This window comes from Dermacentor andersoni, chromosome 10 (assembly GCF_023375885.2).
Source record: "Dermacentor andersoni chromosome 10, qqDerAnde1_hic_scaffold, whole genome shotgun sequence".
In the NCBI taxonomy this organism is placed as follows: domain Eukaryota; kingdom Metazoa; phylum Arthropoda; class Arachnida; order Ixodida; family Ixodidae; genus Dermacentor; species Dermacentor andersoni.
The window spans coordinates 29874477-29901198 of record NC_092823.1 but is presented as its reverse complement, the minus strand read 5'-3'; the positions used below and the strand labels follow the sequence as shown (position 1 = coordinate 29901198).

General features: G+C 46.1%; 1 protein-coding gene across 1 annotated transcript in view; it reads right to left on the bottom strand.

The window, feature by feature from the left end:
* Window positions 1-26722, bottom strand: part of LOC126519136 (uncharacterized) — a 127906-nt gene that overhangs the window by 25828 nt on the left and 75356 nt on the right. The window contains exons 13-15 of the mRNA XM_050168740.3: window positions 26312-26357; window positions 25428-25496; window positions 7482-7553 (exon numbers count right to left, since the gene is read on the bottom strand). Of these exons, the coding sequence (XP_050024697.1) occupies window positions 7482-7553; window positions 25428-25496; window positions 26312-26357 (187 nt within the window). The remainder of the gene's footprint in view (window positions 1-7481; window positions 7554-25427; window positions 25497-26311; window positions 26358-26722) is intronic.

Here is a 26722-nt window from a genome sequence, read left to right as displayed (position 1 = left end):
CGAAACGCTGTATATAGGCATCTAAGTCATCTCGCCTTTCGTCAAAGGGGGCGATTAGCTTTTGGGGACACACTGTCGCTGTTCTCTGAGGTACCACGTCTGAGCTCCTATTTCCTGCCTCTTCTCCACTGTTACTCATGCGCAGCTGTAATTTCTTTTCCGTAAGCTCTTTTTCCAACATCAAGTTCCTATACGCACGCTCGTCCGCAGCTTTCGCTCTCTCCTCCTCTTCCTTAGCAGCCTCTCGCGCCTCTGCGCGTTCTTCTCTTAATCGCTTCTGTTCTTCATGATACAGTGCTATTATGGCTTCGGCCGAGATGCCCGCGGCATTCCCAGCCGTCATCAAACGTTCAAGGTCCATTCCGCTGCTCAAGACACACCGAGGCACGTGACAAAGTTAAAGGGATCCTGGCAGGCTCGCCAATGTTGTCACGCGTACGTTAACGCCTGGTACGCTTGCTTCAGCGGGCGGAAGGAACACACGAACGCAAGATGCAATACACACGTAACATTCATTCAATAGGCTATTTTAGTAACAGGAACACACTGTAAGATTCAGCACTTATCACACACGGAATGCGTCCACCCTTGCTCAGCTTTCCGCTCACACTACCGCGTTTACAAACGTCTGTGCGGCGATCGTCTATTCGCTGTAGTAGTGGCGCTTACAGTACCGGTTCTGTTCGACGCGGGTATCGGCGTCCCCCGGTCTGTGGTCCGTCGATGCGATCTGGTCGTCGTCAGTCGTTGTTAGTGTCCGGCGTCACCGATGCCCCGGCCGACGTGACGAAGGCGCGGTCGCTGATGGGCTGTCGCGCTCCGGCAGAGCGCGGCTCGTGCCGGCTGGCGCTCCCGGTGCGCGCCGGCCCAGCGTAGTTCTCCGGACGGGACAGTGACTGGCTGTAGCCAGCCTCCGCGCGTCCACGTTCAGCGGCACAAACGCTGACGTGTCCTGGCGGGTAGGTCCGGGCCAGTGGTAATTCCGGGGACGTCGGACATCTGCTCGCCGAGCCTGGTACTCGGGCGGGACGTCGATGTGTCGCCGAGGAACTGGGGCAGGACCCAGAGAGGCGATCTCCGGCCGTCTTCCCCTGGAACGCTGCGCCCGGCCACCACGTCCTTCCCTGCGCGAGCCCCTTCTCCAAGATGGCGGCTCCACCCGCTCGCTCCACTCCTTCTTCCTCGTCCTCTTTCTTTCTTCATGATTGTCACTCCTGACACTATGCCTTCATTTCGCAAATGATTTGACCGAATCATGATAGCGTGCACGTTCGCATGCTTTAAACAGTATGGCCAGACCTTTTCAGTATCAAATATCAATTGTCGTTCATTCATTTGAGCACTGCTTTCCAAGGTAACATTGCTCATGTAAGTGGAGCGTTTCCAGAATTCATGAAAGCGCTCGTCGTTGCGCCGTGTCACAATGTGTTAGTTACTTATAAGTCATAAAAGATATGACGCTGACGTTTTATTTCACCTTGGTTTTTCATGGCCAAGGGTTTGACACTCTTCTGGTCATGCATACGGTTGCGCAAGAGATATCCGGCGCTCTTACTTATAAGGTCTTTTTTTCATTTATAACAGGCGTTATCAGTTTTCGTTCTAAGCTCCGCCTGTTTTCACATATTAGCGCTTTATTCGGGCTCCAACAAAAGTATGAGAATCTAGGTTTTGACGAACTCATCAGCAACCTTCACGTAGGCAGTAAAAAGTGGAAGACAGCGTAGTGCAGACTAATGAGATCAACATTGGGTAAATTACGCATAAACTCAATGGCTTCGTTGGCTTTGAACCGCCGAGGTCACAAAATATGCCAAAGGTAGTAGGGAAACAGAGGTAATACCACAGTCAATTTATATGTTACTTAGAAGCAATACCAAGTTCCCACGCCGACGGCTGGAGGCTCGCGTGCGTTGGCAAACGATTATCATTATCCGCACGATCTCCTCATTAACCCTGCAGTACTTGCGTAACAGCACTCTTAAGTGGAAGCAATCTTCTTCGTGCGTCAGATAGCGATATATTGTCCACATCATAGATCTCGTTTAACCCTGTAGAGGCTAACAGGTTCGTTCGCAGGGCTGGGTGCAGGTGTAGAGAGGGGGGGTGGGTGTTTTCCATATGTGTCCGCCTAGTGGACATGTTCATTTCGTCTGCTGCTGAAGTGTTGTTTGGCTAGGGGCACCTGACTTCATGTGGTGCGTATCGTGGTCGGGCCGATTAGAACTTCAGCAGCAGACCAAATAGAAGGGTTCACAAGGTGGACACTTACAAAATATCCCTACGCCCTGGGTTCGCATCAAAACGTCATTCGGTACTTTCTGCGAGCCCTTATGTGAAACTTTTTTTTTTACATTGAGGCTGAGAAATAGTTAAAAAGAAAGGGAAGGTAAAGGGAAAACATTTTCTCCGTTAATAATGAGCAGTGTATAATACAGACGCTAATGGGTTATTTTACAACATTTTGTTTCTCGTGGCTTCCCTTCCAGGTTTTTCATTTTCAGCCCTTCACGGCTTCGTCACGGGCATGCTCGCACGTTTGGACAGCTGGACGGTCAAGTGCAACAAAGCAATGAGTAGCCAAAAACTGCACCTGTTTTGCGGTCTAACATGTATTGTCAAAAATATCGCGTGATGCGCAAAAGACGCTGCGAAATGTAAACATAGGGTAAATCTTCAGTTGGATACATAAAATAACCGTAGGCCAAGGTGTGAATTTTACGCTCTTTGGGTTCACAGCTGGTTGTTTATAACCACCATACCACAAAGCATACGGAGTGATGCTCTTTTATGACAGAACTTCTCGTGTAATTTACACAGCAGTGCTTGCGAAATGTCGAACCGAGTATAGAAAGTGGCACTACCTGCTTAGACACATTAAGGTAACTAGTTCAAAATTGGAGGACGACCGAAAAATTGTTAAATAAGTACGTTTGGGTTCCCACAGGAGAGCCTTGTTAAAGCTTAAATAATTTAGGTTCAATATTGTAAATAAGGCTACCGTCCGGAACTCTAAACGTATTTTATTCTTAATTTTTCTGCTCGGTGTCCGACTGCCAACTACTTAGCATGCTTACTCTCTACCTGAAGATGCTATGTCCAATGCTTCATTGCCTCTTTGTACACACATTCTTTTGACATATTTGGTATGGTATGAATAACTTTATTTAGGTCCTGAGGGATCAGTCTGGGACTGATGCGGGCCGCTCCCACGTCGGTACATATTCGGTGTCAATGTCTAATTCTCTACCAACTGAAGAACACGTACCTAAAACAGTCAGCCTAAAGATAATTCACAAGTCCGATACTAGAACATGCAGCTATTGGGTACTCGTGCGCCTTAACTAAACATGATGTGTGGGAAAGATATACATGGAGGGTTGTTCGAAATTTGTATTCTAAGTACGGCCGCAATGATTGTATCAAGATTGGTGCAATCCAGCGAAAAAAAAGTACACATTGCAGACGAAAATTTCTATACCTGACGTTGGTATTCATATTGTTCAACTACAGAATTACTCTCGATACGCAACCGCGCACAACGCTTTTACAAACATGATCAACAAGTCATATCCGTTCTTTTGCCTTAACTATATACATTCGTGGTTCAAACTTAATCAAGCTTCTTTATTTCACCATGAAATATAAACAGAAAAAATACTTTTAAATTCGTGTTTTAGCTCTTCATAACTTCAAATGCACTATGCGTTTTTTTTACTCGCCCATAAAGTAGTTTTTCTGCTACGCAAACAGCCGTTTAAACCGAAATAGCGCCCGCTAAAGGGACACGAAACGAAGACATACTTTGAAGCTTGGTGCCAAGTTGTCTTTCCATTTGAACATCATGCAACTATTGTAGCTCGCCATTATAAGTAACCGCAGCGCCAGAACAAAAAAAGAACTCGACGATTTTGTTCTCGCTTTAAATGGATGCATACCATCTAGCACAAAAGCGAACTCTCTTGAAAGAAGAATTATTATTTATCTTTCAAAATTAATCATATATTGCTCTCGCTTGTCAATACTTCTTTAATTTCATATATTAGGTTTTGAGAAAGTCACTATCTGCTTTTTCCGCATGTTTGATTGCTATTGACAGCAGTATTACTGCCCTATATCACTTGCTTGGGCTTGCATGCCTGCAACATTCAATAAAATGCCAGTCAAGGAAAGTTTATATTGCCACTACTTTACTGAGATTTATTGGGGGTGCCCCAACCGTTCAGCAACAACATAACCAATGCACAATAGAAACCGATAAGAAATATTCAGCATGAAAGTAGGTTGGTAGCTTAAGTGAGGGAAATAGCGCATCACTTAAATTACTATTTCCGTAGTGTCTTTTCTAGTCCATGTTCTACGTTAGCCAAATGCTCACCCTTTCTTTCATGTTGAAGACATGCTATCATACCGTCATGAATAGGCTGAATACAGTGAAGGTTAAATTGTCCCCTGGACCGAATGGCAAACCAAAGCTTTGTTCCGTCGTTATACTGAGCAACTAGCAAGGTACCTTGTAACTTTTCAAACATCCCTTACTGCTGCTACTGTTCAACAGGTGTGTAATATCGCACGTGTAGTGCCTGTCTTTAGGAGGGAGACGCCCTCTTTGCAAAAAATTATCGCCCGATTTTGTTCATATATGATGCTTGACCTTATTGTCCCCTCGTTTATAAATTAGTTTTTAGATAATATAACGTCTTGCAACCTGTACAGCATGGTTTCAGAAAAGAATCCTTGAGGGTCACACAGTTGTAAATCGTAATATATTTTTTCGTATCCCATCTTGATGAGGCACGTCAAACAAATGTTATAAATTTTCCTGAAGCATTTCGACTAGGTTTCGTATGTAAAACTGACACATATACTTGAACTAATTAGGCTGCCAAGCAATCTTGTATCTTTTATATACGCTTACATGTGTGGTCAGAGTCAGCATGTTGTCGTTCATGAAGGGGCATGTCACGTTCTTTCAGTTCTATTTGGTGTTGACCAGGGTAGCATCCATAGCCGCTCCTTTACTAAATTATAGGTATTGAAATTGTAAACGTAATTGCATAGCCAGGTCAAATCCGTATTTTCGTAATTGGCTGTTGGCGTTTTGCCGAGGTGAAAACCGGTGACGGCCGGACAGCACTTTAAGGGACACTAAATGCAAATACTCAGTTGACGTGGACTGTTTAACTACCATTACAAAACATCGAAACACTTGTTTTGCGCCAAGAAAAGACCTAGTTTACGAGAAATTTGCATCTGAAGGGTCCGAATGCATTTTTCGAAATTCAAATCTCCCGCCACCTGAGCGGAGGGAATGGTGACGTTGCATACGCCATCATCACCTTTGCTGCCGTGAGTGAGTAAACCCCCCCCCCTTAGACGGCGCTACCGAGCGAAGAAAGAGTGGTGGATTCACCGCTGTAGGTGCTTTTTGGTCGAGTGGCGTACACCGTTCGGGCATCCCGTGACATCACGTGGAAGTTGAATTCTCTGCTACTGGCAGTTTGTGCAAGTTTCGCGAGCCAGCAAAACCAGCGCAGCACTACCCGATAACGAAACTCATGAAACGCGGAATCGTGGGCGGCGCGCAGTCCACCCAAAATGAAACCTTTCGACCGCCCGTTCTGTTGTCAAGGCTAATTTAAATGATTTCTTTTTTATGGAGATGAAGGAAAACTGGACAAATAGCATTTCATTTAGTCTTATAATACAACACACGGATGTTGTTGTTCTTTTTGCAGGGAATGGTAGAGTACTAGTGAAAGAATTTAGCTGAGGAGTGCTTTCGTCATCGGGAAAGTGCTTGAATGTCCTGGGGGAGTCTCTAACCATGTGCTGCCTTTACCTTAATTCGTCAAGTATTAAGGCTCCGTTGGCGATAGTATTGTGGCCTTAGAGATTCTCGAGCACTAATTAAATCTATCAGTTTAGCTTTCGCCTCCTCGTGGAACGTAAGCGGGGATGCGATCGTCGGCATTTGTGCGCTGTCCAAAGCTGTCGGCAATCTACAAAGACGGTTTAAACGCGTGAAAAGCTTCCCGGTTCAAGCAGTACGTGTAGTGACCTTCATCTGTTGACTACCACGTTGACTTCCACTCACGTTGATTACCACTCACGTTGACTACCACGCACGTTGACTACCACTCTACATACACGCAGACGCACCAACAAAGCAATCCAGGGTCGATCGAAGCAGATTACGATGGCACGCACGCAGAAACAAGCGCGGTCAGGCACGGTCGCGGACGCTGCGAAGGAACGAAACACTAGAGTTGACGTCACAACACCGCGGTTTCCGGTCTCCGCTCGCATCGTCAGCGTCAGCAGCAGCGCGCGGCATTCGACGGGGGGCGGAGCTACAGCGCAATTTCAACCGACGATTACATCGCTCCTAATTGAAAAAAAGCCCCCGAATTTTACCTACATGGTTTATAAGGTTCCCGCATCCGTATATAAGCGTCTTATTGAATTCGACAGACTCTTCAGCTTCCCTTTAAGGCTGCAGCCTCCTATGTAAAACAACCGCTATATACAGAGGAAGACTGACCAATTTATATTTTCCATTTACAACTGCAAGGATTCTGCAAATGATTCGTAAAATCGAGGCTGATTCAATCAGCAAACAGCAAGATAGAAGAAATTTCTACAACTTACAATTTTATACGAATTATTACGTTAGAAGCTTGACATGAATACTGGTCAAACACTTCATAATCGTTCGCGCTTTGTTGCGCCATATTATGCCAGGACTAACCTGTTCATATTCACACATCCCCATAACTGTTTTCAACCCGAACCATTTAACTGAATATTACCTCGATTCTATAGAGTAAAAAAAGCTGCAAATCTCAATGTGTGTATTTTCGCTCCCTTTTGTAAGTCTCTATGGCTTCAAGTTTTTTTTTTCCTTTGGACTGCCATGCTTTGTTGCGGGCATATAGCCTATTACATATTTGGCAGTTTGGCAGTTTTCTTTCTCTGTTCGGTACATTGTTTTATTTCTTCCGCTACGGAGTTTGTGCCTGCACTATTGAATGAATTAATGAACGAATAAACAAATAAATACAGTTGTCCCGTTAATGCAGCATGGCAAAGCAAGTTCAGCAGGACATCGTGAGGGATGTGCGTTGACCCTGTGGACATCTGCAATGCGCATATGAAATGCAAAAGGACAAACTATGCCCGTGGTATCTACTGAGTACTGCTCAGAAAATGTGCCCCAGGTACCCGCTATATGTTTGGATATGTCTTCGTAACTTCTGGTTGAAATGGGATTAGCGATAACAAAAAAGTAATTACGGGAACAGACACGGACAAATGTCTTTATTCGAAGAGCGGCGAGCATCTGCGAGTGGTATTAAGCCAGCTTTCCCATTCACTGGCATTACAACGTCTAACAACAAATGTTATCAAAGACAGTACAGCGCATCATGTTGCTTGCCGTTTCTTCGAAGAATTATATCACAGTGTTGTCGTACACTTACCTCTTTGGTCATTCGACTGAAGACTTTGAAGTAGCAGTCACTAACGTCGACCCACACTGGCGTTCTGTATTTCTGGAGGACAGGGACATGGAAAGAGAACAATGTAGAATTAGGCTATTTTATTGAAGGCGAACAATCCTTGTGCAAGGACAGCAGTAGAGTGCCGCAAAGGTTCCAGCTCTGCTCGACGTTCATTTAAGCTAGAACTTTCGCTGCTTGAGAGATGGAAGCGTCATTTACACTAGGAATATATTGCTGCTGTGGCCGAATCGAATTCTGGGGTTCTGCGTGCGAAAACCCAAAATTTATTATGAGGCACGGTGTAGTGGTGGACTTAAGATTCCTTTTGCCACCAGAGAATCATTAACGTTTCCCAATGCACGGGACGCGGGATTGATAAGCGGTTGATAAGCGGTTGGCGCGGCCGGAATTCGATCCCGCGACATCGTGCTTAGCAGCGCCACACCATAGCCACTAAGCCAATGCGACGGGTCCAAATTGAGCGCGAGAACCGCTTATCTTTCTTTTTAAGAATAGGAATTTAGCTACTTCTGTATACGAATCAGTGTGTTTATCGCTAAGGCTGATGCAGTTAGCGTAGAATAACACGCGTCGCAACGCCACATCCTGTCGAAAGTTGCGGAGTAGGCGCATTGAAGTAGACGTCTGCGTTTCTGAGTAAAATGGTACCATAGCCATCCATCCCCTCGGCCATCTGCGGAGCTGCCTATAGCACTCATACTGTCAGGTTTCATGCCTGCTTGAGTCGACGGTAAACTTCAATGGGTAGAGCAGTCCTAGTGAAATTGTGAGACACACTTCTGTAACAAATTTACCGTTTTCTTTCTGCCACCTTTCTCTCCAATGTTATGTCAGAGCATGGGGTTTTACGTGTCATATCCAGAACTGGACTTTGACGCAACCGTTTTGCGGACACCCGCAAGGCGGAGAGAAGTAATGAAGTAAGGGAAATGGAGACATGTATCCGATCGTGGCAATTGCTACAAAGAAAACACATACGGTCTTCTCGAAAAAAAAGCGTCGCAGTTGAAGAAAATTCGTCCTGGTCCGGGGCTCGAACCCGGGACCATCGCCCTTGCAGCGCAGCCGCTCCCCTATTGAGCCGACCAGGTTGGTCGGGCACGAGTAACCAGTCGGTCGCCGCGAACGCGTGCGATCGCTGCATTAGGGCTTCATTCTGTTATGCCCCATTTGGTTATACAGACAGCCCACTATAAGAACATATTTCCCATAGTTCACTCTAAGCGTTTGCCTACCCCTCACGCAAAAGCCTGTTCGGGAGACTCCATCGCGGTGACCGCCAGCAGTGGGCGTTCACTGTACCTATACGGTAAAGTGATAAAGTCTGTAAACGATTCTCTGCTTTCAGTTTGCCCAAGATTAATACATCGACAGTGAAAAACTTGCCTCATTTTGAGAGTACCTACATAAATGTCCAGGAGGGCTGCCGCGTGATGTTTTTATTGAGCGCCGTAAGCGAAACTTATGAGGAGCGCGCCGCATGATCCCTCATACTATGCAAGGGAGGCGCTTCCGAAAGATGGCGACTCCGTAACTCCTCGCCCCCAATATTAGGCCATGTTGTCTCGAAAGAAGGCATTCTTCCTGGTCCTGTTAAACTTCGCGCCCTAGCCGAATTCCCGAAGCCCACTAACTTGAAAGCACTACACAGCTTCATTGGCCTATGCCCCTATTTTCGACCGATCATCACGCTCTTTACTGCTTGTCTAAACTCAGAGACCCGTCAGGCGGCCTCGCTGGGTGGGCCTTCCGAATCCACGAATATGATATCCGTGTCGTCTATCGCTCTGGACGCAGACACTCTGACGCCGATGCCCTTTCGCGCTTCCCAGTTACTTCGGACGCCAGTACTTCTACTTACAGTCATGATATCTCACCACTTGACATGCTGGACATGGCCTCGAAACAGAGAAAAGACCCATGCATCGTCATAATATTCCATGTTCTGTCAAATCCTCCGCCATTATCGGCACCTCGAGCGTTACTCCAACAGGCGCTGCATTTCACCATCCGCAACGGACTTTTATACCGCCGCAACTACCACAATGACGGTAGCATATGGCTCTTAGCAGTGCCCCGCCGCATTCGAAAAGATTCATGCTCCGCATTTCACTCTGACCCGTAGTGTGGTCACGTCGCAGTGTCAAAGACCTACACACGGCTTCGCCTACGATATAATTGGCGTGGGAGGTACAACTTTGTCAACAATTACGTACGCTCCTGCATTGCGTGGCAATGATGCAAATGTCTACGGCATCTTTCCACCGTACCTCTCCAGCCACTTCATTGACCAGCTCACCCATTTGACTGTGTCGGACTTGATTTATACGGGCCTCTTCCATCTACTGGCGCTGGCAAACGATGCATTGTCGTCGCCGTAGATCATTTGACGCGATATGCTGAAACTGCCGCCTTACCTGCCGCACCAGCAAAAGACGTCGCCTCGTTAATTCTACACAACTTTGATCGCCGCCACGCTGCACCTCGTGAACTGCTGAGCGATCGGGGTCGCGTATTCCTCTCGGGCGTCCTGCAATTACTCATATATGAATGCCAAATTATTCACCGCACCACTACTGCTTATTATCCACAGATCATAAGCAGTGGTGGTGCGGTGAATAAATAACAGGACAATTCAAGAGAACTCTTGGTGACATGCTACCAATGTATGTTGCGTCTGAGCACTCTAATTGGGATATTGTACTGCCATTCGTCACATACGCATATAACACTGCGTCTCAAGCCACTACCGAATTCTCACCATTCTTTCTGCTTTACGGCTGCCATCCCTCGAGCACTATTGATACGATTCTCCCGTACCGTCCAGACCCTACTGAATGCACGCCTCTTGCTACAGTCGCTCAGCAAGCCGAGAAATACAGACAACTGGCCCGTTCTCTGAGGCCTGCTCAACATTGTCGCCAAAAAGAGCGTCATGACGTCAACCCAACCGCTCACCCCTTCTCCATCGACTCACTCGTCAGGCTCGTCAGGTCAGGTCCCGCCTGTTGCTGCTCCTGTTCTTTCGTCCAAGCTGCTCCCGAAGTACCGCAGGCCCTACCGCGTGGTTGCACAATCATCATTAGTTAATTACGTCGTCAAACCCGTATCGCCATCTTCAGATATCCGTCGTCGTGGGCGAAAGACTGGGCACATTGACCGGCTCAAGCCGTATTACCATCCGCTCACCTCGTCCTAGGTCGCCAGGATGGCTACTCTACAATTCCGGGGGTGATAGTGAGGAAGATGATCGGCCCGCTGAAAGCCCCGTTGCCATCGCGTGGCTCGCACACAGTTCAATGTCTGGCTGCACCCTACTTGCTGGTGCTGCATTTGTCGCTGCTGGATGGGGGGACGACGAAGAAGACGAGTTCTTGATCAGCTGCTAGTCCTGCTTCGCTCTGGTTTTTTTGGTTAAATTTGTGCGTACCGTCGCCCCCGTGGCGGGTACGATATCAAAAGCAATGCCGGACGTTCCGCCTCCTCTGCCGCCAAGGTTGGGGGCTGACCTCCAAGCTGCAAGTCGGTCTGCTGCGCTCGACCACCTCAACGCGACTCTCCCATGGTCTTCGAGCTGCTCAGATGTCGACGACATGGATTCTGACGGCGGATATACCGAGGTCACAAATCGTCGGTTGAAGAGGAAACTTCGTAGGACATCAAGCGTGAGTGAGCTTAACTACAATAAGCCGCCCACACAGCAAGCGTACACAATCGCCTACATCCCCGTCGCTGCTACAGGCAACCTCAATTCCCTCAATAGGCAAACTCTCACTGCCTATCTCGAGAGGCTGGCTCCAGGGCAAATCAGAGAGGTCCGAATTAATCCCAGAAGAAACATACTCACTGTTGATGTGACTACACGAACCAGCCTCGACACCTTGAAAGCTGTAACTGAGCTAGGAAATATACTTGTCCGCTCATTCATCGTACATGGAGGCAGCACCACCGCCGGTGTTATCTACGATGTCGATACAGATATTGATAATGACGATCTCCCAACGCTAATCTCATCAACCGTCCATATCACAGACATACACCGTTTTGGACGGTCGAGGTGCATAAAACTCATTTTTGAGGGAGAGACCTTACCAACACATGTAAAAGTGGATTATGTGCGCCATCCTGTCCGTCCGCCTAGGCCCTTGCAGTGCCGTAAATGCCAGAAAATCGGGCATGTAAGTGCTGTGTGCGTGAACAAGATGACATGTCCGCGCTGTGGTGGTGATCACGATCAGTTGACGTGTGCTGGCTCTGACTTGAAGTGCCCTAACTGCGATGGGCCACACGAGGCAACGTTGAAGGACTGTCCAAAATTAAAGACTGAAATGTCCGTGCTAAGGAAAATGGTACGAGATCGAGCTACACACAGAGAAGCTGCTACCAAGGTCCACCGCCGCCAGAGGCGCTCACGTAATCGCAGAAGGAGATAAGCATCGACAACAGGACAACCTGTACTCCAGGAAAAGTCGTCGCGCGCTCCTGCTAGTCCTCAAACGTCAGAGCCACCCTTTATTTAACCACGTCTACTCTTCTGAAGACCAAGGACACTACTATATGGCCTTCCCTGCCATCTCGGAGTACAGAACTGCAGCCGGAAAGCCAGCGTGAACATGAACCTTCATCGTCGGATGGGCAAATCAAGGCAATGCTTGCACAGTTGATTCGTTCCTTGCGAATGCTGCTCATCGGGGTTAAGACGCCCGTTGCCAAGGCTGCGGTGCAAATTCTCGACGCACTAGAACCAGTGCTTGCTGCTGTATAAAGGCTAGTAAACGCCATGGCATCATCAACTTCAAGGCTGTCACTAAAGGAAAGGATAAGCGGTTCCGTAATATTCCAGTGGATCGCACGAGGTCTACGGGGTCGCCTGGGAGATTTTAAACAGAGAGTGCTCAAGCATCGGTTTCCAGTTATCGTAATATGCCAGCCGAATATGACATCGCCATTTAGACTCTCTGGCTATGAACAATTCGCGTCTGTGGCAAGTGGAAATAGTAGCAAAGTTTTACTATGTGTGCGATGTGACCTCACGTATTCGCTAAACCAAGTTCCGGTGCATAACAGCAACGAGTACGTCTCTATAACACTGAAGCTAAAGCGCCGGATAATCTCGATCATCGGTGGCTATATTTCTCCCAGGGGAAGATTTGACTCTGGACACCTAAAACTTGTTCTTGACTCTTGCCAAGGACCTCCTATTATTGTAGGCGATTTCAACGCGCACCACCATCTTTGGGGTAGTAGCATCACAAACCTTCGAGGAAGACAACTTCTTAACTTCACAAGGAGCAATGATCTTGAGATCCTGAACGATGGCTCACCAACATTTCTTCGTGGCACGACGTACAGCAGCTGTCTCGATTTAGCTATCACTTCACGATGCCTTTCGTCTTCTGCTGCCTGGTGCACAGATGCTGAAACGTATGGCAGTGATCACCTACCTACTTATGTACAACTGAGGTGGTTTACAAGACTTCCAAGTTCTCATACGCGACGCACTGACTGGGATGCGTTTCAGAACAAGCTAGAAGAATCTTGCAACTGTGTAATTTCACCGAAAGAGATTGAAGAGCGCATTAGAGCAGCAATGCACGCAACAACACGCATCATCGAAACTTCAAATTCAAGAACATCCGTTGACGTATATATGAAGAGCTGCGGGCAGTCCGACGTCGCGCCGAGAGGAAATACAGGCGAACTAAACTGATATCAGACTTGAGGACGTCACGCCGTGTGCGAAAGAAAATTCAAAGATACTTAGACAAGCTCGACAGACAACGTTGGAGGTCATTTTGCACCAGCCTGGACCCAAGAAAACCGTTGTCCACAATATGGCATGTTGTACGAGCACTACCATCTCCTCCACAACAGCTACGTCCCTTCCGAACTTTGGCTATCATCCAGACGCGCAGTGAGAAGGAAATCGCGGAAGATTTCTGCATACAGCTCTCTGGATCTACAACATCGGTAGCTTCAGTGCTCAGGTGTGCTCCTCCAACAATGGACGATCGCCTCGACCTCCCATTCACGCTGCAAGAGCTACGTGCAGCGATTTCCTCCTCAAGACACTCAAGTGCGCCTGGTCCTGATGGCACTACCTATTCTACCTTGCGCCATCTAGGCCCTCGAGCGACTGAAGAGCTCCGGGCTTTATACAATCTCTCGTGGTCCCCCTGAACTGTGCCTGCACATTGGAAGACAAGCAAAATTGTGGCATTATTGAAACCAGGCAAGACACCCCATGCTATGCTTTCCTACAGACCTGTGGCGCTTGCCAGTTGCATAGGTAAAACCATGTAACGCATGGTTTTGACGCGCCTCGAGTGGTTTTTGGAGAAGTGTAATATATATCCAGACGCAATGACAGGTTTCCGAAAGGGTAGGTCGTCAATCGACAGCGTCATTGACCTAGTAACAACTGTCGAACATCAGAAACGTCGCCGTCGATTAACGGCTGCTGTCTTTCTAGATATCAAGGGTGCTTTTGACAACGTTCTCCATGATGCAATTTTAAACGCCCTAGAAGAATGTGGCGTCGGGGGACGTATGCATCAATGGATAGCCAGCTATCTTCAAGAGAGAACGATATTCATGACAACTCCAGACGGGGAAACAAAGAACCACCCCGTCTATCGTGGAGTGCCTCAAGGAGGTGTATTGAGCCCAACCTTATTTAATATCGTTCTCATCGGACTGGTCAAAGAACACGCAGGCGCAGTCTCGGTCTCTGTGTATGCAGACGACATCTGTATATGGACCACGAGCTTAACGCGCTTACAAGTGCAAACGAAGCTGCAGCGCGCGGTGTCAATAACGTCGACATACCTAAACAGTCGCGGAATGCAGCTCTCACCGGAAAAAAGTGCAACCATGGAATTTACACGTAAGTCAATGGCCTGCTACCCCGTTATGATTGATGGGAAGATTATACCTTCAGTAACCCACTACAAGTTTCTCGGAGTCATCATCGACCGTGACTTATCTTGGACGAAGCACCTCTCAGGATTAAGAAAAAAGCTAGACAGCTTTACTCAGATCATTCGACATATGTCTGGAAAATCATGGGGGCCAGCCAAGTCATCTCTTCTGCAGCTCTACCAGGCACTTTTTGTTGGCTACTTCCGCTAGAGTGCGCCTGTACTTTCTCGGGTTAGTACAACTGCTATACGCACACTTGAAAGTGCTCAGGCTCGCGCACTGAGAATTTGCCTAGGACTACCACGATGTGCGTCTACTTGGGGCACTATTGCAGAGGCACGTGCGTGCCCAGCTCGAGTTTATCTGCAATATGAGCCATTGCGAGTGCATCTAAGGGTACTGACTAGACACAGGAACCATCCACTCACGAACGTCACAAGCGTACGGCCTGTGTCCGCCTACTCAGAAGCCGTGTTGTCGCAGCAAGACTTATTGCCGTCGGACTTCTAACCGTATGACATACCCGAAGTTCCACTCTGGACGATGGCAAAGCCAACGGCGAGGCTCTCAAATCCCTGGAATAACGAAGACGTCGAAGATGCCGCTTGCTGGCCTCAAGCATTTCGCGCTATCATACATTGCTTACATGTATGGATATTACGAACATATTTTTACAGATGGTTGTGTGACACAGACCTCTTCCGCGGCGGCCTACACTGTGCCAGCAATGGGGATCGCACAACGATTCAAGATAGGACACAGGACGTCGTCTACAGCAGCTGAGTTGACCGGAGTTCGAGAAGCAGTTCGCTGCATACTGCAACAAAGTCTCGAGAAGTGGACAGTGTTCTGCGACTCAAAACCAGCACTGCAACTCATCAGCAATTATATGAGTGACAGAACCGCATATAGTCCCCTGGTTTATGACATCATGTATCTGCTTGCTGGGGCGTCTCATTCCGGACATGTCATCGTGCTGCAGTGGATTCCTGGCCATTGTGGAATAGCTGGAAACGAACAGGCTGACGCAGAAGCAAAACAGGCGCACACTGACGGAACTATTATAAAAATTCATTTTTCCCGGTATGACATTAACGCCTTGCTCCATACCTCCCTTAAAACTTCTACGGCGCAACATTGGGACAACCCCGAACATCGACAAGAGCGCCTCCATAGACTTGACGCTGGATTACAATTCCGGCATCCACTTCGGTTGCGGAGAAGCCAGGAAACGCTCATTCATCGATTACGGCTGGGTGTGGCATACACCAACCGATACCTTCACGAGATTGGACAAACACGGGACACTGAATGTAGCGTCTGTCACACTCTCGAGACAATAGCTCACGTACTTTGCGTGTGCCCTCAATATGCGGCCGAACGAAGAAAACTCAAATCTACAGTTGAAAGCTTGGACTCCCGCCCCTTTTCAGAAGAAAAGCTTTTGGGCGCGTGGAGGAGTGTTGACTGTGCCCAACGTGCCATAAAAGCACCTTTGAACTTTTTAAGTGAGACTGGTTTAGACGATCGCCTCTAGAAGCTGTGAGACGTGTAGTCAGTGCGAAATGTGTTTGAGCAAAACCTTCTTGTTGCAATATTACTTTTTATATGGACAAGATTACTCTTAGTGTATTGCGTCTCCAGTGCGCATCCGCATATTGGACAACGTGTATATAGTATCTCATTGTACCATATCATAATCATCCGCCACCCACCTTTCCCTGTATTTCCCACTTCGCCATTCCCCAGTGAGGAGTAGCAGGCTAGAGACACGCTCTCCAGGCCGACCTCTCCTCCTTTCTCTCCATTAAAATCTACTCCTCCTCCTCCTGTCGCTGCTGCTCTACGACCCGAATGAGCCCCCTTTAAAATACGAAGATGAAGACGCATAGAGTTGCACTTTCGAAAATGTTATTAGAATAAATTGCAGAATTTTAAAATCTCACAACGCTTCATTTTACCATCGTCTTGTTGCAAATGCAACAAGGCGCATATATGGCTTCATACGTGTCTTCACGTGTCTAATTACTCTGCCCCTCACTACATATGGACACTGTAAACAATTAAACGCAGCGTATAGATCCCATGGTGATGATCATGTCAGCATAGCATTACAGCGAAGTAGGTCTCGAAAGCCGATTAAAATGCGAACAAGGGCCTGCGCACTATTGCCCTTGAAGGAGCCACTATACAGGCGGATGACCTCACCTGCCTGGCGCTGTGGCGCCACATGCATGTCCTCTGCAGCCCAGAAATAGGCGTCGACAGCGGGAGGAACTGGGGCATGCTGATGAAACGCTAACCTCACAGAATTATTTGTGGACATGAACAATGCAGAAACAATAGATCGGAATTTTTCAAAAAATAGAGGCATGTGGTAATCATGACTTAGGAGGTTGAGCGGAGGATCATTCCCAAAGAGAAGTTGGGTCCTATGCTCCTGTGTGGAAGAAAGCTGGATAGGTATCTCAGTTACGCGCGCTTCTCGAGCCTACAGGAGAGAGACGTTCCTGTAGTCGGGAGTAGGTTAGCACATCAAATTTCTAAATTTGCCCTTAATGTCATGTTATATATTTGCATTTCTATCTTCCACAGTAGCTCGAACCTGCAAACTAAACCCATACCGGGTTCCTCAAAAAGAAAAATCCGCATTCAAAGAAAAAATCCTACTTATCTGAGTATCAAAGCCGGACAAAACGCCTTTTGCGTAAACCACGTGGGTTTCTTATGAAGCATCGTGCAACTCTTGGTTGGATAATAACTTGCTCTTTCATGAAACACACCTAATTTATTTACACCAACAGACAAGGAAGCCAGAAAATTATCGGGAAAAATAACTGAGGTTTTAATTGAAGCCTGCGAACCATAAGGAAAGCGCAACTGACTATAGTCATAAACGCTACATGCCACCGGTGTGAGCGAATCGAAAAATAATTCATTATGATAGAAAAGGTGGGAGGTCGGCCTCAATCAAAATTCCGAACTCGCATCTTCCGTATTACGCGTCCGATATTGCATTAATAGAGTCACAGTGGGGGCCATCCTCCTGTCTCTTTTCTTGGAAACTTGTGCGTATATACTATGTAGAGCCGTAACGGTGCTAGGCAGCTCCACTGGAGACCACTGCGGAGGACTGGAACATCTTTTTTGCTGCAGGAGGGGCCCTGTAGCGCTTGGATTAGGAGGCCAATATATCGCAAGTAATCTAGGGCCGGTAAACCCTCAATTAAATCTGACACTGACTATATGTTGTATAATGCACTTCAATGGGCCAGCTATTTGCGAAGTTCAGCATTGGGAAACGCTCGCAAAAACAAGGACATGATATTTCAGAAACTGCGAGCTGTTATATGAGTTGGATACGTGCGCACGTCTTTGTGTTTCTTATAATTTCGTATTGCTGTCCTTTGCGCTCTCCCCCACTAGGCCAATCAGGTAAACAATACACCTAATGAATTTTATCAGTGTTATGCGTAATTCCCGTTATAAAGAAGAAGTCATACACGTAGAGCCAACGTCGAAAAACTGTCCTACCGCCATACCTAAACAAACATCAAAAATATTGTTTGCACGATTGGCCCGAACAGCTAGGATAACAAAACAAAAATAAAATAAGCGCGTAGAGTGCACACAGAACACACGAATGTTGATGGACTTGTCACAGAAGAGGACTGATTAGAAGGCCTTTACAGGCTACTGGGGAAAATAGAAGGTAAAGAAAGAGAGAAAAAACGACGGCCTATCTCCGCTTCGCGTGCAAAGTGCCAGAGGAACTGACGCATTGAGCGGGCGAGAACTTCGCTGTTGGGTAATGTGCAGTCTTTAAAAGTCCTAATGTGAAGCTAGAGGTATCCATGGCGGATGTCTTCGTATCTATTCGCTTACAATTTCTGAAATATCGACTCTTTGTAGAAGGACTGAAAATTGAGTTTGCTGATACATGCAAACTTCGGGTATTTGTGTTATTTCGGATAAAATTTTTCCTTGGTCTGCACCCATTTGTTCTCTTTCTTGTCGTGTTACATTGTGTCCTTACAAAAGCTTCAGTTCCTTCTATGTTCGCGTTTCCGCGCAAAAACGCGCGTTTGTCAATGCTCAAATACAGATCACTGGCGCATAAAAGAACATGTTACTCCCTTTTGCGTTTTTTAGGTTCTGAACCTTTACAGGAGGCGCGGGCTGGGGCATAATTTCTTTAAAACTAATCAATGGGATATGTTTCTCTCTCTCCCCACTTTAGTCTTCCTTCGTATGTTGTTGCATATAGCAGATTTTTAAGGAACTCCTCTACCAAATCCCAATACTGCAGACCACACTCTAGGTTTTTGAAAATATTGCGCTAGTACGCTGCCTCGACGTTCTTGTAGAACTTCTAGTTTATAACTTCAGTTACCGAAGAGACCTAATGAAATGACTTCAATGCACTGTTTACATGACTCCCCTGAGGAGGATGCTTTAACTTGGAAGTTTCGATCTAAATACATGGGAAGAAAGATATTCTTTATCTCGGCTAACCTTCTACCAAATCTCATCAGGAGTTGCATTAAAAAAACAGAGTTAAAATATAGTGACTGTACGGAGAGAATGTTCGATTTAGCTGTAATTGCTTTGTAATCATTAAACATTGCAAAGTTTTAAAAAAGCCGCTTCAATCACGATTACAATCTGTCACAAAGCAATGAAAAATGACGTCACAATTACGCTAACCAGACTAATTACACATATAAGGTATAATCAACTACTATGTGGGCAAGACTTCTGCAAAATCCTTGTAGAGATTACAAAAAAATTCACGTAAGTTGTATATTGAAACATCGGTGCTATCTACTTTACATTGTCTGAGGGATGCTCTTGACGGAACTGCAATAGCTGTTTTTGGGGAATGTTACTGAGTTGTAAAATGCTCGGTTTTATTATTTTTTTACCTTACCGATCATTGGAAAATTTTATGAAAAATTCCACGCCTCGAAATAAAGCGCCGCTATTTGCGGTCACTAGAGTGCGATTTTCGCTATTCACTTAAATTTATTTCAGCTTGGTCCAGAGTCTCTCTTGAAAGCATTTCTGCGTTTTTCGCGTATTTCAATAGTATTTCAATCGAAGTTGGACCCTAGCTAAAGCTTCCTCTAGATGGCTTACAACAACAAAACAAAAATAAGGGAAGCGCAAACGCCTGTGCAAGTTACAGCCTAATATATTAGTGTTCGATTTCTCTAGAATTAGAGGCGGGTCTTTTAAGGCAGTTTTTTACATGCTTGTATTACATAGCGCTGATACAGTGAGGTGCACTATACAAAATATAAACATTATCGGCATTGAACGTCCTAACTGATCCAGCTTGAAGAATTTGATTAGATTTACGATAGCGGAGTTGAACAGTCTTAAACAAAGAGCTGCTACGTTGAGGTATATTATATAAAGAATAAACATTGTGCTCTTTAAACGTGCTTATTGATGCAGTTCAAGGAATTTCAAAAGCTTGCGACAGCAGAATTCCTCAGTCCTAAACAAAATAATTTAAAAATTTTAAATTCTAAGATGTTTAGTTGTAGAAAAATATTTGCCGTAAACAAAGAGATTGTCGAGACAGTTATTGCCGCTACGCATCATGTTCAAGCTTAAATTCAGATTCCGTGCATTGTAAATTTTGTCTCCAAGTGTGAGCCCTTCAACCCATAACACATTTAGAGCGCAACTGGCAGGCGCCCGTTCCTGCCGCGAGCGTCAGCGTTGTCATTGGTAACCGTGCGAACCAACACAGCGAAAGATGAAAGCGAACGCGGAGCGCCACGGTAGATCAAAGATGGCGATGGAGAAGAGAGCACGAGGAGGAAAGCGGAGGAGGAAGGTATCGTGAAAGGGCGAGAAGAGCGCCGTGCCGCGCAAGATGGGCTTTGACGTAATACTTCTGCGGGAAGCAGCAAGACGAAGAGAAGTGATTATTTAAGGTAAAATGAGACATCCGCCCAATCGTAGTGATTCCTACGAAACGCACCCATACGCGTTCCTCCAAAGAAAAGCCTCGCAGTTGAAGAAAAATCACCTTTTTGGGTCAGCTGCTCTACCATCTGAGCTAATCAAGCGTCTACTAGACAGCAGGGCGAAGTTGAATTTGTTATCGACCCGAAAGCAAATGCAAGAGTCTGACGTAATAGTTCTGCGGAAACCTGCAAGGTGGAGACAAGTGAATAATTAAACGGACACTAAAGCCAAATAATAAGTCGACGTGGACTGTTTAAATACCATTGCAGAAACCTCGCAACGCGTGTGTCGTGCCAGGGTAAAGAAAGGACTTAGTTTACGACAAAATTGCATCTGAAGGGTCCGAATACCTTCTTCGAAATTAAAATATCCCGCCACACAACCGGGGGAGTGGTGACCACGGTGGTGGAATAGGAGAGGTGGCCAAGCGGTGCCGCTTCGCCAATGCGCCGCGCAATACGCGACGGCCCTCGAGTTGCGGCCGCTTTTCGCAAGGTGGCAGCAGGGGTAGTCTGGGCCCATTTCTCCGCTCCGCCGTACTTGAAAGCACGTACCAGGCAGGCGTTCGCGAGCATTCAAACCGCATTTTTACGTCTCTGAGGTTTGAGAAAGAGCTCCGCATCGTGTTGGCGTGCAGCAGACAGATCACCAATCACACTGAATAGTTACCGTCGCCTAAAACGGACTTTTCGCGCGGATTTGGACTGCATACGCGCCGTTTATTCTTTGCTTATTTCTTTATTTTGCTGGATACAGATTGGTTCTGACAACTTGTCAAATGAATCACGTTTGACACGGTTATCTTTGTGACGTGTTCACTATCAATAACTACACCTGTTTCTTCTTCCTTTCTACAATATTAATAAAAATTCTTCACTACCATGTACTGTTGTCGTGCAAATATATATATATATCAATACGCTCGCGTTAGCATGCTCTGCTCACAAAGAAGCGTTTATGGTCCATTTGCTGCTTTACTACGTATCAATGAGAATGCGCCAGTATGCAAATAAAAAAAAAATCGAAAAGCGCAGGATGAGACTAAAAAAACTAAGCAAGTAATCAAAGCTGCTTTGAGCTACAATATTGCTTCGTAACAAAAGGCATAGGAGATGTGGTGTTAACGTACATTCCTGCGCTCAAATGTGCCTTCGGTATGCATATTATTTAATTGTACACTGCAACCTTGAAAATGTATTCAGTTTCTAGCATAGCGTAACTGTATTCACAAGTTAACTGCCAATGAAATGTTTTCTTACTTTTATTTTGCACACTTTTTTCTGTTCTATAGGGAGCTGAACAATAATTAAACAATTGGTGAGCGCACACTGAAATTTAGTTAGAGCCATCATCATCATCATCAGCCTGGTTATGCCCACTGGAGGGCAAAGGCCTCTCCCATACTTCTCCAACTACCCCGGTCATGTACTAATTGTGGCCCTGTTGTCCCTGCAAACTTCTTAATCTCATCCGCCCACCTAACTTTCTGCCGCCCTCTGCTGCGCTTTCCTTGCCTTGGAATCCATTCCGTAACTCTTAATGACCATCGGTTATCTTCTCTCCTCATTACGTGTCCTGCCCATGCCCATTTCTTTTTCTTGATTTCAACTAAGATAACATTAACTCGCGTTTGTTCCCTCACCGAATCTGCTCTTTTCTTATCCCTTAACGTTACACCTATCATTCTTCTTTCGATACCTCGTTGCGTCGTCCTCAATTTAAGTAGAACCCTTTTCGTAAGCCTCCAGGTTTCTGCCCCGTACGTGAGTACTGGTAAGACACAGCTGTTATAAACTTTTCTCTTGAGGGATAATGACAACCTGCTGTTCATGATCTGAGAATGCCTGCTAAACGCACCCCAGCCCATTCTTATTCCTCTGATAATTTCAGTCTCATGATCCGGATCCGCAGTCACTACCTGTCCTAAGTAGATGTATTCCTTTACCACTTCCAGTGCCTCACTACCTATTGTAAACTGCTGTTTCCTTCCGAGACTGTCAAACATTACTTTAGTTTTCTGCAGATTAATTTTTTAGACCCACCCTTCGGCTTTGCCTCTCCAGGTCAGTAAGCATGCATTGCAGTTGGTCCCCTGAGTTACTAAGCAAGGCAATATCATCAGCGAATCGCAAGTTACTGAGGTATTCTCCATGAACTCTCATCCCCAATTCTTCCCAATCCAGGTCTCTTAATACCTCCTGTAAACACGCTGTGAATAGCATCGGAGAGATCGTATCTCCCTGCTGGACGCCTTTCTTTATTCGGATTTTGTTGCTTTCTTTATGGAGGACTACGGTGGCTGTGGCTGTATTTGAGAGATGGGAGAAATGCTGCGCGGTTTTAGAGCCAGCCGATCGTAAATCAACTACGTCCATAAGCCCAATGCTACCCACAATGATGTGAAAAGGAAATATTTTTTTTACACTCTACAAGCACTGGTAAGAATTTTCACGCTTGCAGAAGAATACACACGCGTCCTTTGCGATCGGCGTTCTGTGTCAGTCTTATCGAGATTACCCACGCCGATTAGAAATTTTTAAGTTCCATAGAACTTGACGTACTTATTTTTGTGAGCAAGGCCAACAGACAGACTCTATAAGCTAGTAAAATCACAATCAGCGTTTTAAAGCCAGGAACATTTCAATAACCTACCTTTTACATCACAGCGAAAGCTTGCGATGCGCGTCTTTGAGCCTATAAACCTCTTTCGCCACCTGGCGACGGCTGTCGAAACTCGAGAGCTGAGGTTAAACAGTGCGAAAAAGACGAGGGCCCAAGGAAACAAATACCACAGACAAGCGTGGTATTTGTTTCCTTGTGTCCTCATCTTTTTTCGCGCTGTTGAACCTCAGTTCTAAGTATGAACCAACTAGTCCTCATCAAGATCTTACTAATGCAAATTTCCTCTCAGCGCTTGTCTGTGGTATTTGTTTCCTTGTGTACTCGTCTTTTTCGCGCTGTTTAACCTCAGTTCTCAGTATCAACCAACTAGGCCTCATCAAGATCTTACTAATGCAAACTCGAGAGGTGCGGAGACATGCTAGCGGCACTCGTTTGGCCACCTCTCCTATTCTACCACCGTGGTGGTGACGTTGTATACGCCCTTTGCTGCCGTCGGTGAGTAAAACGGCGCCCGACAGACGGTGGCACCCAGCCAAGAGAGAGCGGTGGAATAGCCGCTGGAGCTGCTTTTTGGTCAAGCGGCGTAGACCGTTCGGCCATCCCGCGACACCACATGGAAGTTGAATTCTCTGCTACTTGAAGTTTGTGCGAGTTTCGCGAGCTAGCAAAGCAAGCGCAGCACTACGCGATAACGATACTGAAACGCGAAAGCGTGGGCGGCGCTGAGTCGAGCGAAAACGAAACCTTTCGACCACCCGCGTCGTTGTCAAAAGTAATTTCAATGAGTTCTGCTTTCTAAAAATGAAATAGAACTGGATAAGTAGCCTTTCGTCTTATAATACAATACAAGGATGTTTATGTTTTCCTTTGCAACGAGTGGTTGAGTGCTGGTGAGAGAATTTAATTCAGCACTGCCTGCGTCATCGGGTGAGTGGTTGAATGTCCCGGGATGAGTCTCTAATCATTTGCTCTGCAGTTCCATCGCCAAATGTGAAAACTCTCTTTGGAGAGCACATCATTAGAGACTCACAATGGTCCCGACGTGGGACTAGCCGGGTGCGCGACGAGTTCGCGTCCTCGCCGGACCTGCAAAAAGTTGACTCACTCACTCACTCACTCACTCACTCACTCACTCACTCACTCACTCACTCACTCACTCACTCACTCACTCACTCACTCACTCACTCACTCACTCACTCACTCACTCATTCACTCACTCACTCACTCACTCACTCACTCTAATTATGTGCTGCATTTTCCTCAGTTTTTTAATTGGTAACGCTCTGTTCGCAATAATATTGATGCCTTAGAAATTCTGAAGCACTAATATATCACTTTAGCTTGACGTAATATTTGTCTTTAGTGTCCCTTTCAGGGAAAATGAGATAAACACCCAATCGTAGCAATTCCTACAAAGGACAAGCCTCGCCGTAATCTGAGGCGTTTTTGTTTCGAGAAACTCATATGGGTGCCCTTTGTAGCAACTGCTACGATTAGGTGGATGTCTCATTTTCTCTTAATTAACTAATTCTCTCCACCTTGCGGGTTTGCGCAGTAATATTATCGCGAACGCTTTCCTTTGCTTCGAGTTGTTGACAAATTCGACTTCGCCCTGCTATCTGCTAGCTGCCTGGTGAGCTCAGATGGTAGAGCGGCGGCCCCGGAAAGTCGGTGATCCCTGGGTCCGAGTCCCGGACCAGGACGAACTTTTCTTGAACTGCGAGGCTTTCCTTTCGAGGAACCCGTACGGGTTTGCTTTGTAGCAATTGCTAGGATTGTGTGAATGTCTTATCCTCCATTAATTAATTAAAATCGGCTTCGCGGCGACCGTAGGTGAGTGATGGCGCGATAGTAGGGCACATCGTCTGTATGGAAACAAAGCACTGCATGAGCGGAGGTCTCTCTGCGGTGGCTGCTGTGAATCGCGCCCAAGCGACACCCACACGCTGTCTCTTGTGATATCTCGATAACCAAGGCAGTCGTGCCAAACTTCGCTCCGTTTGCAACGCACCAGCCAATATATCGCCAAATGAAAACACGTATAGAGCTGCGCTCAAATTTCGCATAAGGGAGTATTGTAAACTCGGGTGCATTTTTTCAGTAAAAATAGTTTGCTGAATACGGGAAAAATTTTCTGAAATATGTGTAGAGTGCCAGTTAAAACTTGAACGATTATTTTACGCTACCATGGGAGGTGCCAGTTTCAGATATTTATTAGCGGGCTGTGAGAACCAGTGATTCATGGTTTTAGGTGAACGTTTCATTTTTAAGATAAATACGACTCAAATTATCAGTGTTTTTATCTGATATGATTGACGTTTATAGATATAGTGACGTTGTAACTGAAATCCTAGTTGTATAAATACAAAGCAGCTTCACCACATGTGTGTCCGTGTCCTTGACGGCAACATCTCGGATGGCCCTTTCGATCTCCAAGACGTGGCCAGCCTGGGCCAGCGAAGCAAGCAGTCAAGATGTAAGCGGCACATGAAATAAGTAGGCTTCAGCACATGTTGAAAAGACATGGTCTGTACCCTTAGCTTAGACTTACTGAAATGCGTGAAAAGCAAAATTGTTTTACGTATGTCTTGAATACTGAAGCAACCACCTCTGCCTAAAACGGCACCCGCTTCTTTCATCTCGCGGCGACAACAATGCCTAGAATGTTTTCCGTCTTTGATCATCGACACCACCGAGATGCGAAAGTTCGCGAGAGCTGCCGCCTGGAAGTGGTGCGACGCTTTTGATTTACTTTTTTTCCCACTTCAATCACTGCACTGCATGCTGAGTCAGCATTTGGTTAATTTAGAATGTCACAGATTGAATATAAACCTGGTGGTTTATGAAATCTGGCTCATAAACTGCAGACTATTGCTGGATCTCTTCTGGCCGGAGGAGAAGGGAAGAAAAGCAGAGATGAACGCTGAACCATGACCATAAAGCTATCGTGCGGCAGCGCCGCTCTTACGCGCTACCTGGAAGAATTAGCGTTGCTTCTGCGATTTTCTGTATGGTCTTACTCAAAATTTATTTGAGAGATGCGAGAAATGCCGCGCGGTTTAAGAACTCAACACTCACTTTCTCTATACCATTTGGCGTCTGTGATGTCATGCAAACATAAAAATTTTGAAATCTTTCTACTTAATTTTCTAACGCCAACCAGCTTCTAGAATTAAGCGCTGGCGGGGGCGAAAATGAAACGCTGAAAAGTTTTTCAGAATTTGTCTCACAAAGAAGAGAAAAAATGCAATACGGATGCTTACACTTCCGACGTATGTTTTCCCAATGTACACGGCTGCATAGGCTGCACTGAAAAGCGAAATGGAGGTGCGAACATTTATATAATTTCTCACACAGTCAATATAAGTTCAGTCAAGGTGCAGTAAAAAACAATATCTGCCACGCGGAATTCCTTTTTTTGATATCGAGTAACTAAGGTGTATCACGACATTGATTCTGCACATTTAACGTGCGAGCTGACTGATGCAACAGTCCTTTCTTCAGCCTCGAAATCAAACAAACAATTCCAATACGATAGTAGTTCTTTAGGTGCGTGCAGCAGCTATACCATCATCCGCCTACTTTAATGTCCATTGCAGGACAAAAGCTTCACCCAGCGATCTTGAATTACTCCTGTCCTGCGCTTACTTATTCGAAGTTGCGCCTGCAGGTTT